The sequence below is a fragment of the Embiotoca jacksoni genome, unplaced genomic scaffold (genome assembly GCF_022577435.1).
Source record: "Embiotoca jacksoni isolate LCO1_2020_lvr unplaced genomic scaffold, fEmbJac1.0.p SCAF_10, whole genome shotgun sequence".
NCBI lineage: Eukaryota > Metazoa > Chordata > Actinopteri > Embiotocidae > Embiotoca > Embiotoca jacksoni.
In genome coordinates, this window is record NW_027185230.1 from 18,796,302 (window position 1) to 18,811,674 (window position 15,373).

General features: G+C 43.7%; 1 protein-coding gene across 10 annotated transcripts in view; it reads right to left on the reverse strand.

Moving 5' to 3' along the window:
* Positions 1 to 15,373, reverse strand: part of dnm1a (dynamin 1a) — a 48,305-nt gene that overhangs the window by 21,222 nt on the left and 11,710 nt on the right. For 3 of the 10 annotated variants that reach the window (XM_069171767.1, XM_069171786.1, XM_069171795.1), the window contains exons 5-16: positions 14,938 to 15,036; positions 13,783 to 13,943; positions 13,522 to 13,664; positions 13,291 to 13,426; positions 12,367 to 12,434; positions 11,391 to 11,529; positions 6,168 to 6,254; positions 5,180 to 5,250; positions 5,030 to 5,081; positions 3,966 to 3,977; positions 2,357 to 2,386; positions 1,935 to 2,048 (exon numbers count right to left, since the gene is read on the reverse strand). In XM_069171767.1, the coding sequence (XP_069027868.1) occupies positions 1,935 to 2,048; positions 2,357 to 2,386; positions 3,966 to 3,977; positions 5,030 to 5,081; positions 5,180 to 5,250; positions 6,168 to 6,254; positions 11,391 to 11,529; positions 12,367 to 12,434; positions 13,291 to 13,426; positions 13,522 to 13,664; positions 13,783 to 13,943; positions 14,938 to 15,036 (1,112 nt within the window). Of the gene's footprint in view, positions 1 to 1,934; positions 2,049 to 2,356; positions 2,387 to 3,965; positions 3,978 to 5,029; positions 5,082 to 5,179; positions 5,251 to 6,167; positions 6,255 to 9,720; positions 9,860 to 11,390; positions 11,530 to 12,366; positions 12,435 to 13,290; positions 13,427 to 13,521; positions 13,665 to 13,782; positions 13,944 to 14,937; positions 15,037 to 15,373 lie in introns of all 10 variants that reach the window. The other 7 variants (XM_069171829.1, XM_069171844.1, XM_069171811.1 and 4 more) reach the window with 3 other exon arrangements.

Below are 15,373 nucleotides of genomic sequence, written 5' to 3' on the forward strand. Positions count from 1 at the left end.
GTTGGGTTTAAAGTTATTATTAGTGTCTGGGGGTGGTGTGTGTGTGTGTGTGTGTGTTTCTGTGTGTGTGTGTGTGTGTGTGTGTGTGTGTGTGTTGCCAGACGAGGCAAGGGTTTTCCCCATGACAGGAGGCAGCCAATAAAACGGCGGTGCGCTGTTTTGCGAGCTGGTGTAAAGAAACATGTTAATGTGTTTGTATGCAGCTGCAAAAACTGCAGAAGAAGATGCACGAAATCTGCATTTGGCGCATTTTTGGAAAAATCTAGACATAAAAATTAGTTTAGCTGTGTGTATTTTGGCAGGTATCCACCCAGGTGTGCAGTATACTGAGCACTCAGGGGTACGCTAACCTCTAGTGTGTGTGTGTAAATGGTGTATATAAAATGTTAAGCTTGGATAGAAAGCATAATGGAAACTTTCTTTTTAATCTTTTTGCTTTTCTGCTTTTTAACTGCAGGGCCCTTCAGCCTCGGCGCTGAGCTGTAACCCCGGCACACAGTGTTGGTTTTAGGTCTCCGTGCTCCCTCGCGGTTCCACATTCAAATAAATATACAGTACAAGAGAGAAGGGGGGGAAGAGGGGAGGGAGGGGACACAGGAGAAGGAGAGAGTGACGAGGAAAGACTGAGGCAGAAGCAATAGATGGACGGACGGACGACGGGAGGATGACGAAGCCTTTTTCTTCTGCTTTCTGGATGAACTTTCCGAGGCGGTGGTGGGAAAGGAGAGGAGGAAAAAGGTAGGAAGAGAGGATATACTGTAAAAATTAGAACATTTCTCCTCCTCCCTCCCCCCCCCCCCCCCCCACCCCTCTTCTGGGCTACCTCCTATCCTCACTTTCTCTGCCTTCACATGGTCCTTGTTACACCCGCCGTTCACCAGCTAACAAGAGACACTCCCTCCCTGCAATCCAGTCCCGCTTTTGCTCTGTGCCCCTTCTTTGAAATGTAGTAAGTTTATTAGAAGCAGCTTGAGTGTTTACGGGTATATATATATATGTATAAATGTGTGTGTGTGTGTGTGTGTGTGTGTGTGTGTGTGTGTGTGTGTGTGTGTGTGTGTGTGTGTGTGTGTGTGTGTGTGACTGTGTAATTGGGAACAGGGCAGGGCAAGGGGGTTCTGGTATGCACATGTGTGTGCCAGCTTCGCTGTCTGACATGCTGGGGGGTCCTGACTTTTTAGAAAGGGCTTTCTCAGTCCTACACACACACACACAGACACACACACACACACACACACACACACACACACACACACACACACAAAGACACACCCACACGCACGCACACACACACACACACACACAGCCTGATGTCAGCGAGCACAGCGGCTGTGGCTAAGGTCTGGAGACAGTGAGACTGTGGCTAGCTCCTAATAGTTCTGCAAAGCATCATGGGACACCGCTTTGACCAGTCGGTCCAGTAACAAAAGCATGTTGGGTCAAATCGGCTCAGCGTGCGGAAGACAATCGCCAAACTCGACCAAGACTCATATTTGCCAGTGGGATGAGCTGGAATGGATTTTGTACGAGAAAGTGGAAAAGAAAGTCGGAGAATAAACACTCAAATCCCGATGACTCCTGCTTTTGTAATTTGCAGGAAAATATTATAAAAGTTGCACAAATGATGCTTTTTAAAGTGGACAGTTAAGATGCAGATAGCTACCACATAGAATTAGTCAGATCGCTAATTTACAAAACCATCAGTGGAGCGTAATGTCATTTCAACATGAAGATTCATCTGTTGAAAATCAGTTGGTGGCAGGGATAATTGCAAAAGCAAACCGATGATTAAAATGTTTCACTGTCAGACGATTCAGTTAAATACAAGACATCAGAGCTCACAGAAATCCGAAGAAAAAGCCTGAGAAGGGTGAAAATACAGAAACATGCAGACACACAACATCCTAATCGTGTGTGTGTAAACGCCTTCTTACCTCATCATCCTTGTACCAGGACAGAGACTCTGCAGTGAGGACAAACCAGTACTCCTTGGCTCCTCCCTTCATGATGCCGATATTGTTTATGGTCAGCCAGCCCTTTCTGATCACCTGACAGACAGACAGACAGACAGAAAGGAGGATTATAAATAACATCCAAAAAGGTCAAAGACACCTACTCGCCTGTTTCCCACCAAACCTAACATCACAGTTGTCTACGTGTGTATTTAACACATCTGTAGCAACACAATAAATGTGTGATGAACCTGCTTTTAATGGAGAAGTGCCAAAAAAACACACTAAACACACTGCTCACACTCTTTCTTTTTTTTTCTTCTCCTTCACTATCCGGCATTTCACTCTCTCCACCTCACAGACACGACAGACTCATTCAAGAAGGTGGTGTGCGAGTTATTTACCTTGAACCGATCGCCTACTCCTCTCTCCGGCTGAATGAGAACGTGGAGAGAATATTACAAAGCTACGCCAACGAAGGGGCATTTAGTAAAAGGCCAAGTACACAAGGTTGGTCAGTTACAGCAGCACATTACACTGCAGCTGGCTGCTGGGGGCGGCAGCGACGGGACAGCAAGCGGGGTCGGGATGAGGGGAGTGAGGAGACAGAAAGAGTGGCCCATGTCAATCCTTTTTAATGTCATGCAGGGAAATGCAGACGCAGCACTGTTTTATTCTGTTCTGTATGTGCTCATGAATATAGAAGAAGTAGAATTATTAGGTGAGGAGACTGAACCTTCGTTCAATTTCAGAAACTTATTTAAGTTCGCCTTTTAAGAGAGAAAAGATTCTGACGACGTCACAGACGTTCCCGAATGGATAATTTTAAATTATATTGAAAGGTTTTGGGATCTGGAATAGAATTTAACATAAAGGTATGTTGACGAGGAACAAATATTAGCTGCACGTAGTACATCTGATTCACGGACTGGTGGGTGCAGCAGGATTTGTGGGATTAACTGAGGCCATCATATTTTATATCTGGATATTTAATGTTATATTTGTTTCCACGGGTCCTACGGTTCCCCGTGCAGAGGTCAGGAGGTCAGGAGGTCAGGAGGTCAGGAGGCCGCTGAATGAGGAGAGCAGGAGCTGTGGGGTCTTAAAGGGCCAACAACATCCATCTATAAACAGGAAGTAAAGTTCACTACTTTGTTTACAGTCTGCCCCTGACCTTTCAACCTGATCGGGGAGGTTGTTATTACAACTGACAGCTACGGAGGTGCCATATGTCTGCCACACATACAAGTCTTTTACGTTCTCCGGTTACTTTGGATGATTTGGGAATAAAAGAGGAAGATATTGTCGACGTCGGACTCTTTTACCGCTTCGATTTAACTCTCCTTCTCTCTGTGATGCAACTCAAGAAGAGTCACTTTCTCTTTATGTAGTTCAAGCTACTGCTGGAGGGCATCTATTTCCTGCCAAAGCAGCAAACCGACCTCAGAGTTGAAGCCACAACGGGCATCTCTAAACCGAGCCGCTCGACATGACTGAAATACGCCTGTAACAAGAACATTATATAACATCTTAATTTAACTCCTTTATGTTCTCTGCAGGGTGAAGCACGTTGACAGCTTTGTACAGTACATTTACCATCCTGAAGCATAAATGTGTGCGTGTGCGTGTGTGCGTGTGTGCGTGTGTGTGTGTGTGTGTGTGTGTGTGTGTGTGTGTGTGTGTGAGCCTGTAGGGATGAGATAGCTGAAAAAGAGAGGAAAGGGAAGCAGCCAAGCATCTCCCACTACAGCCACCTGCTCATCCACGAGCAGCTAATATGAAACTTGTTTCACGCACACGCACACGTACACGCACACGCACACGCACACGTACACGCACACGCTAATGTATCAACTGTCAGCTTCAGCTCAAAACACAAAAAACATACAAGTTTAAGCATGTAACTTGTCATAAGTGTAAAAACACGAGCTCATACGTATGTCAGCCTACCTGCAGACACACACACACACACACACACACACACACACGCACACACACACACGCACTACTCACCATGATTTCATCCTGAAGCAGAACAGCCACACAGAGGAGGAAAAGGAGGAAACAGAGCAAAAGGAGAACAGACTCAGTAGAAACATTAAAAAAAAAAAAAAAAAAATCTAAATTACAGCTACGAGCTGAAGATTAAAGAATAAAAGGAAAATGTGTAAAAAGCAGAATAAAAATCGACAGTAAGAGTTTCAAAATATTTCTAAAAGCGGAGTGGAAATCATGCAAAAGTTTGTTTTGTACCATGAATATGTGTTTGTTGAGCTGATGTGATGCATTCACTGCATATAGATGCTGTACTGGGTGGTGTTTAGATAATTATTACCTTTTTCTGAGGATTATTTTTCTTCTTTATTCAGAAGACATCTCAAACATGATACTCTTAGATTTCAGTGAAGTTTCATGGGGAGGTACACCACCGGAGAGGGCGTCCAGATCTTGTGAATTTTCTAAATGCTTTTTTTAACATTGGGACCATCGTGCAAATGTTTTGATATTTTCTCATGCACTTACTGTAAACTACTGAAAAATGTCACATGCATCGCATTAACGTCTGCCACTGTGTTTATTTAAACGCAGTTTGATGGACACGAACGATTTTAAAACGATGCCCTGCGAGGGCTTTCTGTTTGATACTCATATGACTGTTGGCTTTAATCTACTAAAACTATCATTTATCCCTCATATATTTTTGTTTGTGTTGACATCAATAAAGCCTTCACAGAAAGGAGAAATTGTATTGTGATCAGACAACTGTTGTCCATTAGAGTGTCACATGTGCAAGAGCTGCACAGGGCAGCATTGTGTAGGACATGGACCGTTGCCCACGGTAACAATATACCGAATAGCGGTGCAGCATCGAGCATGAGTGAAAACAGAGAGCTGAGTGCTAACAGAATAGAGCCTGAGGGGAAAAAGAGCATGAGGTTCAGATGTTAGCTGGCCAACAGACAAAACACATTTAGATCAGTTCAATCTGGAATCGTCGTGTTGCTGCAGCTCCGAGCAGCATTAACCTGTAAAACACCGGCGACTATGCACGGAGGACATGTTGGTGATCACGGTACCTGGTTGCCAGCTGCCTTCTTCTTGTTCATCTGGTTGATCCTCTGCTGGGCGCTGCACGACAAAACACATCAGGAGATGCTGGATTTCGGCCTCGAACGGCAAATGAGTCAAACATTTAGATGTAAATGTTCTACATAAAAGGATCTCACTTGGCAAATCCGATGAAGTCCTCGTGGTTGGTGTTCATGTAGGACAACTCGATGTCGATCAACAGCAACACCTGAGCAGAAAGAGAGAAAGAGAGCTGTTATCAATGAAAGCTCACACGTTTCAGTTATTGATCAGTTATTTTATCTGTTGTGTTTTTACTCCACGGTTCTCTGCAATAATAATCTGTGCAGGATTAAAAGTTGCATTTTTTTTTTTTTATAAATGAATATCAAATAAAAGATGTAAAATATTCCAATATGAAATAGCATCATGTTTAGCAGCTGTGTGTGACTCAACATAGTTTACAGCAATAAAAAGAATATGTGAGATTGACACTGGACAGACATGTAAAATTCCCCCCACAACTTCAAAATACTCAGACTTGAAGACAAAAAAAATACCATATGTATGATTTTACATCGTTTGTAGGCGTTTAGTGTTTTTTTTTTGGATGGTTTTTGGGGCTTTTTTTGGGGTCATTTTGTGGTGTTATAAGTTAGACCACGGTTACTTGACAAATGTTCAAACCCTCCTTTGGACGTGAGTCACAGCCCGGGAGAGACATGTGAAATGGGCGGAGGGGAAAAACACGGCAACCCAAGCGGTGCCAGCTCAAGAGCTGGGTAACGACTTTGAATTTGGACGACGTGGGTTTGACCTTATGAAGCACAAAATCCACTCGGGTATAAACCTGGTTGGGCCCTCGAAATGAAAAGGGATATTTGTGGGCGAGTCAATTACCAAACACCTTCTCCGCAGGCCAATCAGATTGCAGGAGGAGCCTATGCCACCCCCGGGTCACCCCTCTGGTCCGGACATACCAGACCTTCTAAACAATTATAATATCATTAAATCATATTTTTTACAGCATGTGGCAGGACGAACACCTCTTTACAAAGTAATAAAACTATGTTAATCGTTGTCATTACTACCACCCACCACGAACTACCCGCTGATCTCACTGGATGTGTCGTTTTTGTGCGTTACCTGGTTCTTAGTGCGGTTCTCTCTGTCTCTGATGTGCTGAGTGACGATTCTCTCCATCTCCTCCCTCAGCAAGGGATACTGAGCAAGCTGCGAGCACAGAAAACAGTAGGTAGGTAGCAAAGCAACCAAACACACACGCACGCACACACACACACACACACACGCCAACACACAAACTGTCACACATCAACACACAGCTTCGGTAAACCACGAGTTACTCATCTCACTGAACCACAACACACAGCTCCACCGATACAACAAAATACAGAAACACGGTTAAACGTGGCATGTTTGGAGGGGTCTGCGTTTATCCCAGACTCGGCTCTAGTCGCTGCACAACCCGACCAGCGGGCGGACTCGTGCGAGATTAGATTTTTATGTGCCAATGTGGAACAAATGCAAGAGAATAGTGCAAAGTCTGTGATATTACCACACAAACACAGAATAAACAATGTTCCTGGCAGAGAAGCTTTCTTTTCCCAGCACACTGTGGGTCTTTTTTCCATGAGCTCATTGCAAACCCACGAACGCAGACATTGGTGGGCCTCCAATGTGACACAAACACATTTAGGAGAAGTGCGAGGACAGAAGGAAAACTCAAAAAACCCAAATCACAGCGCCAGAAAGAAAAATATATGCTTGTTTTCGTGCAAGTTGCAATGCATCTTTCATGTCTGTCGGATGGTTTGGGGGGCGAGTGGTTTTCAATAGAGTTGATTTACTGCTTCCTGGGTTTGGTCCAGTTACAGAGCAGATGACACCCATAAAGAATACATGCTTGACAATAATGGGTCAGGATGTTCAGATAAATGTCGGTCCAACTGCATTTATCATAGGATTTTATTGTCACTGTGAGAGTGTTAAAAACAGACGATGACAAGTGATTATTCTGCTATGCAGCTACGTCACGCTTTTTATTTCTCCATGTGAACAAGAGCAACACGCGATACGTAGAGGTATTATTACGGATGGGTCATGATTTTTTTAACAATCAGAACAGTTTATGTGACTATTGTCTTGCCTTCTGTTTTTTTACCGACGCCTGGTATTAATGTGGTACGCCAACTAGAAGGTGGCGGTAATGCACCTAAAAGCTGTTTGCTAACTGCCATTTAACAACAAAAGAAGGAGAAGACATTACTTCCAGGGTCGGGTAAAACCGTGGACTGTAAATAATTATGTTGAGTGCTCAGTATGCTTCGCGTTAAAGTAGTTAAATCATGTAAAACGCAGCTGCTAGGCAACAACAACACAGATGGTATGAAGAAGCCACAGCGGCTACATCAACAGTTTCCTTAGTCACATTATTAGATTTGAAGACTTTTTGTGACAAAAATTATTGTATTAGCTAAACATCTAACAAAAAAATTACTTTTACTAACCACAGAACTTCGTCATTTGTGAAAACATCCGCAAACAAGTCACAATTTGTGAGAGAAAATTCAGCGTTTGGTGTTTATATGAAAGTAAACGGCTCCATTTGAAGGCAGCATTTAAATGGATGTGAAACCAGTTGAGGTCAATTTTGTAATTTTGAGTTATTTAAGTAAAACTGTAATGACTTGATTCAGATTGCAGCTTAAATTAACAATGTCACCATTACCGATCTGATGAGGAGCATTTCATGGTTTTCACACCAGATAGTGATGAAAATCATGAAAATTAAAGCATGAACAAAACAAAAACAACAATAAAAGTGAATGCGTCTTGAATCAAAGCAACTGAAAGGAACATTAGTGGTGCGACTAGAAAGGTGCATCGCAGCTTGAAGACAGAAAACAGGCTGTCAAAATCTGCTGAAGTGTTTTCAGTGTCTTAAAATATTGACAGAGAAACACAACAGCGGCTGATAATAACTTGTTTTAAAAAAAAAGGGGAATTAGGCATAGGCACTCACATTGAATCTGACATGCAGTGCAAAGAGGCAGGGAGGGCGGGAAGGATGGGAGACAGGGAGGTGTAGGAGGACGTCAAACTGACCCCTTTGTGGATTTTCCCAAACACTGTATATTACCATACAGTATCTTTAAATACAGTATGTCTCTGAAAGTGAAATCAGGATTAAATCATGACAGAGAAGAGAAATCCAAAGGAGGTCACACTGCTCTGTTTTGGTCATTTTGCTTTGCGAGGAAGCAGCCGGTTCAAAAGGTTTGGAGGATGACGGGATGGAGAGGACGGAAGAGAAATGAAAAAAAGAAAAAGAAAAAGAGAAATAAAGAGACGCTCAGAGTGTGTCAGTCGGTCAGTGAGTGGAACTTCACAATCAGTCACTCCGCTGGATTAAACCACACTGACAAAGACAGAAAAATAGGATCTGAATCAAACTGAAGCAGATGATTTTTAGACATCATGAGATCAAAGAGGAAAGAAAATGATCTAACATGCAGTTTGATAACTTGTCAATATGAGGCCAATAATTGACAGAAGACAAATGACAAAGAAAGTTAAATTAAAATGCAGGTTACATGGTTACAGTAAGGATAGACCGATATTTGCTGGCTGAAGTATTTGACAACCTCATTTTTAGAGGATTGTAATTTTCTCTGCTTTTAGTTTGCATTAAAAAACACTTTAATTCTATTAATATTATTTTGAGTTCTAAATTTCATCTAAGAAATCACGTTCCATAGCTGCACTTTGGTGAAATTTAAAATATTTAATTGTTTAAACATTCATGGTTCTCAGATGAAGCTTACTGATATTGGTGATTCTATGACTTTACTTTAGCGCCACTATGAGGTTGACATTTGCGCATTTGAGTAATGTAATGTCTCAGCATACATTCTCACAAAAAAATGTTTTTATCAGATTGTTGATCTGCTGATTTTTTTCGATCTGCGCCATCACCAAGTCAACATTTGAATTTGTCCAATACTTTTGGTTAATGATCTGCAAGATCAGTCCAGTACTGCGGCAAAGCATGTAGTACACCTGCCAGTCCACTAGAGGGTAGCAGTGAAGTCCTTGTAAAGAGGCGTCCCGATGGCCTGAAGTCGCAGATATTTTACGACGAGACTACGGTTTGAGCCCAAAAGATGGCGACATGGATTTAATGTAGTTTTGGTGCGTAATCCTGACCACGTGTTTTTGTTCATCGAACTCTTACCGCATTAAAAACCACAAGGTTTTGTTTTTCTTAAACAAGCTGTTTTTTGACGCTCAGCAAAGCAAAGCCGTGACGCTATTTTTCTAAGTGCTTTTGAAAGTAAAAATGAGCATAAAGTCTCGCTTTGAGAACACACAGTTTAGACTTGAAGGTTAAACATACCAACTATTTTAATCCAAATGAATAAAACCATGCAGTTCCACATTAACTTAGAAAATAAGTCTTAATATTTTCCCATCGTAAAAGAAACAAATATTCAACTCTATTTCTAAATCTCAAAATCACCGAATGTAACTTCTGTTCTTTAAAAAATACTTTACAAACACTGTTTGTCTCGAACATTTGATTTCAGCTGTGTGAAAGGAATCTCCAGCCATCAGTCTACCCCTACCTGAGAGGTTAACAGAGATAGTGAGAGTGGCTTGGTTCTCTTTGGCTTTTTACCTTTTGACTACACTTCTGTATGGTGAAGGTGAGTTCACTCACTACCATATCTATACACTTCAGTGTGGGCTCCTTCAGCTTTTGGATCTGCTTTTTCACTATGGCCTCAAAGGCCAGGTCAGGGGTGAATAGCCCCGTCCTGTAGGGATAGGCAGGCGGCACGAGAGAGAGAAAGAGAAAGAGAAAGAGAGAGGAGTAAAAACAAAAGAAAGTAACAAGAGATAAAGACGGAGAAGGAAGGGAATGGGAAAGCACCAAATGAAAAGATAAAATCACAGAGAGTAAGAAAGTGTAGAGGTGAGACGAATAAAAACAAAAGGAGTGAAAGCGGATGGTGAGGGACACAAAAAAAAATAAAACAGACGAGGAAGGTAAAAAGTTGGAGACGGAACAGAAGAGAGGACAGATTGAAGATGAGAAGGACGAGAAGGACGAGAAGAGGTGTCGGGGTGTTGGAGGGATAAACAGCACAGAAGGAAGAAAATGCAAAGTGAGACATTTGGTTTCCCCCTGAAGCCGTTCTAAAACAGGACAGTGCTGGAGACTCTCTACGAACAAAGAGAGGACAGAAAGAGAAGTTGAGAGAGTCAGAGAGAAACAGAGAGAGCTCCCAGCCTGCACATCTCCGCCAGCCAAAAACTCCAAGCGACGCACCGCGAGACCGCAGCTGTGCACCCTGACGTTCAGCCAGGACACCGTCCTGGTGTCGACCTGTCCCCCACCCGTCCCCCACTCGTCCACCACCCGTCCCTCCCTCTCCTCCGACTTCCAGCAGGAGCCTCATCATAACATCTATCATCCCCTGGCCTGCATGTTGTTGCAGTCCAACCCCTGTTAAAAATGATTTGGTCACAGTGGATCCATTTGGATAAAAACACCCCCCCCTACCCCCCCCGCCCACCCACCCTCCCCCACCGAGGCATGCGGAGGAGCAGTTAAGCCGTGATTGTTGTGGCTCCTGACAGCTGCAGGTGCACGGCTGCGATCTGGCACACAACAAAGTCTGGACACTGAGGTCATCCAATATGGCTGCCAGGTATGTGAACACGTGTTTTTCTCGGTGCACGAGACAAGGTGGAAAGAGTTTCGCACTCAAAAGTTCTTTAGAAGGATGAAGTCATTAATTAATTTTCTGTTGAACAATTAAAAGCAATTTATCTGCAATAGAGCACACTATGAAAATGACTCCCTGTTACATTAAGCTTGTCTGGCACTTCTCTGTGTCCAACATTTCCTTAAAAATGTGCTTCCAGTGAGTAAAAAGTGCATTAAAACTACAACTATTGCTTCTGGAAGAAACTGTCATAAAAATGAATTCATCAAAGTCATAATTTCTGGTTTTGAGCATAACTGAACGCTTCTTTTTATAGGCAACCGTATTCGAATGACCGCTCAGCTTCCACACTGGATTTCTTCAGCACAACTCTATACCACAGCCAGCCTGTCCAGCCAAACCGGCGCAGTAGTCAGGCAGGCAGGCAGGCGGGTACACCGCGGCCCACCCTGCCCCTCCAGGTGCCCCCTCGCTGTCCGACGACAACGAGGGCTGGAGAGAGTCAGGTGGTCGCAGTAGGAGGGAGTGAACAGCAGAGGGACTTTGTGGATGAGGGGGGTTTTAAAGCAATATAAGAAAAACAAGAGCTATCCACTGTTTGCTTGATTTTTTTTACCTTCTTGGTACACTGCCTAACCGTATTGACTAGCTCAGAAATGACCATGTCCACACATTTGGTGCAAGGCTCTTTAATCTTCCCAATCTGCCTTTTCACAATGGTCTCAAAGGCCATGTCCGGGGTGAAGAGGCCAGTTCTGCCCGACACAGAGAGAACCAGCCACAGGGCCGAAAGACCAGGGGGGGTGGTGGAGACAAAGAAAGTAAGAAAGAAAGAAAGAAAGTAAGAAAGAAAGAAAGAAAGAAAGAAAAAAAAGAAAGAAAGAAGCAGGGAGGGAGGAGGGTTGGATGGAGAGAAGAGTGTTAATCGTAAAAGATTTACCCTCCATTTCTGAGCTTTCACCCCCAAAAAACATGAACAAACACAAATTTGACAGAGAAGGAATGAAGCTCCAAAACTGTCTGAGAGCAATAAAATTAAGTCATAAAACAAATGAATTTCAAGTTCAAGCTCTCTGTGAAACTCATAAATAGATAACTGCCATAAATTCATAATCCCACATGGCTTTACTGTATCCTGCAAATACTATTTTGGTTCCTCAATAAAAACATGATATTTTTTCAGATTTTTTTTTTGGGCCTTCTAGCGTGATACAGTGCGTGTGTGCACATCATTCATTTGCAGGAGAACAAGGACAAAAAAAAAAAAAAAAAAAAGCTAGCACACAATTTCTTATCTACGTTGCAGGATCTCACCAGCCTGACAAACGACACAAAGACAAGCCACACACCAGCACGGACGCACAAACAAACAAAAAGCACGAGGAGAGGCCAGAATATGAAGTATCACGTATCTGATCCTAAATATCTTCTGCTTCCGTGTGTTTTTAATTTCAGAGCAGGACTTGGATAAGAGAAGCAGTTGGATGCAGCAGAGACAAAAGAGACGGAGGGAGGTGAAGAAGAGGAAGGATGGGGGGGAGGGGGGGGGGCTGGGAGGGAGGGAGGGCGGGGGAGAGGGAGGGCGGACGTGCCTGATGCCGTGAATGTTCTTGATAGCGTAGCTGATTTCTTTGCGCAGTTCTTTCTCATCAAACTCCATCTGAAAAACAGACAAAGAGGAGAGGAATGATTACACACACACACACACACACACACACACACACACACACACACACACACACACACACACACACACACACACACACACACACAGGGCTGCACACATCACGTAACCTTGTCTATTATCCCGCTACCATCTGTTTTTAATGTATTTGTCTAAGTATCTCTCCTTTATTTACTGTAATGCCACATTCTTCACTGCCGCCTTCCAGTTTAGTACTTTCTGTAAAGCATGCACTCTAAACATATAAAACATAATGATGAATTGAGTCCTAATGTATCTGGCAGACTCTCAGGTTTTCTGTGTTTTGAGTCGGTCCTGTGGAGAAAACCTGCTCCGTCCTCTCGGGGAAGTTTTCTGCAGCTCGGGTCACACACAGTAAGTTTTATATCCTCAGACGGAGGGCGAAGGAGGACACAGAGGAGGCTGGATAAGAGGGGGGCGGGGGGGGGGGGGGGGGGGAGGAGGAAGAGGGGGAGACGAAGGCCGATAAACAGCTGATTGGGCGAGAAGGGGAAAAAGCGGGAGTGAAGTAAAAAGTTTAGAGAGACGGAGGTCAGAAAAAGTGGATGAGTGGAGGACAAGCTGGGGATACAGATGATGTGGAGTCTAGACGGGAGGACGTGAGGGAGGGATGTGATGTAGATGTATATGGTGAGAGGATAAGAGCAACAGGGAGGATGTTGTTAAACTGAAAAGGGAGGAGTGTGAGGAGGGAGGAGCACCATGGGGGGATTGCCATACAAACAGTTTACATAAGTTAAACACGGGAAAATAAATGTAAAAAAAACACAATCAAACCTGCTCACACACGTGACCTCGGACAGACACATACCTTCACCAGTTCAAAGGGGAAACGCTCGTGGAAGATGCGGTTGATCCGGGCGCCACCTGACAGCTCAGCCGTGTCGATCTGGTCGCCGGAGCCCTCGATGCACTTATCAAAGTCCACCGAGAACTGCTGCACCATCCTGCAGCGAGGCAGAGACACAGCTAACAAATGCATCTGTCTGTCTGTCTGTCTGTCTGTCTGTCTGTCTGTCTGTCTGTCTGTCTGTCTACTCACTGGAGGAGAGCCTTGGTTTTGCGGGACGGGTCATCAGGTCTGAAGTTCTTGTACTCCTCCACCTCCTTCTCTATGGAGAGAAGCTGACTCTGCAGCTTGGACCGCAGACTCGGCAGAGTGTCCCGGATGTGGTTGGTCAGTTGCTGCGCAGGTCAAAGGTCACGGTTAGATCAGTGGGAATATGGGGAACATTGGAGAGCAGACTTTGTGTTGCAGAAAAAAACCACAGGAGGGGGCGTAAGTTTGAGCTCCTGTCCAGACCTGGTTGAGGACTTTCTGGAGGTAGGGAGTGCCCATGCGGTCGGCCAGGTGTCTGTATCCGGGATGGGAGAGAAAGAACTTCCTCTCAGCAGCCATAGCAGCGTTAATGTCCTTCCTTCCATCGATGTCCTTCTGGCTCCTGTTCACCACACCGATGTAACCTGAACACAACAGGCAAGAGTCCCACCAGCATTTATAATACAGACTGAAACACCGTGGAAACCATCCACATCTCTGAGAGTCGACTAAAAACCAGTCTGTTCATTTGTCTGGAGGATAAAAGAGCTTATTAGAGCAATCCTGGACTGTTCTGGGTGTTTATTAATGTTTATCTGTGTAAAACTCAGAAGAATAGAAGAAAGGAAGCAAGAAAGTGAAATTGAGTGAATTTCTTGACGTATTTATATTTTTCAGACAGACAGGAAAAGAAAAAGGAGAAATAACCAGGCGAGTTCAGGTCACAAGGATCCCGTTCCACCTCCAGTAAAGTTTCCTCATGCATCCCTTTGGTTTAAAAAGCTGTTTCATGGCCTATGACTGAGAGCCAGCCGCCTTGTAAACGCGAACATCCACGGCATTAGACCGAGGGAGACGGAGAGAAAAAAGAAAAAAACATAGAAAAAAAAACAAAGAACATGGAAAATATTCAAAAGCACATGCCTGGGATCTAACCAAGTGCAAATGGAAAAGAAAAGCACCACATCAGCACATTGCAATAAAGGGCAGCCCACAAGATACATGTGAGCTGTTTTTCTCTTTGCTCCTTCTCAACTCTTCCTGTCTTCCATCTATTTTGTCTGTCTTTTGATTTCTTACTCAGTGCTGCTTTATCGCACCCCACCGCCACACACACACACATACAGGCTCACACACACACACACACACACACACACACACACACACACACACACACACACACACACACAAACACACACACACACACACACATACACACCATCCCTCCTCCTGTTTACTGAATATATTTTTCTGAGGTTGGAGCTCTGAACATGGCCTCCTTTTTACCACAAGAGGGAAACAGTGCGTAATTGTGACGACCCTGAAGAACCCTGTGTGTGTGTGTGTGTGTGTGTGTGTGTGTGTGTGTGTGTGTGTGTGTGTGTGTGTGTGTGTGTGTGTGTGTGTGTGTGCACTCACCTCTCCTGAGTGGAAGCAGCTTGTTCTCCAGGATCTCTTTAGCGTCCGTCCCCTCATCCATCAGGTCCAGCTTGGTGATCACACCGATGGTCCTCATACCTACATGCAAAAACACACAAACACAGACATCAAATAAATTGAACTAAAAACTAATCTGAAAATGATTTCTGAAGTTCTTAATACTCGACGTAAAGTGTTTAAAAAAAACACTCCAATAATCTAAATTTTACCAAAATAAAAGTACTGTACTATCAAAACTGGCAGATTGACACTTTTTACAATTATAAATATTAGTTTTCACTACAGGATTATTGTTTCTGATGAATTCATGTCCTCGCAAAATTTTAATGTTGCACTATATTTTGTTTCACTTGTAATCATCTTTATTTGTATCGCACATTTCACAATAAAACCTGAAAGGGCTTCACAACATGAG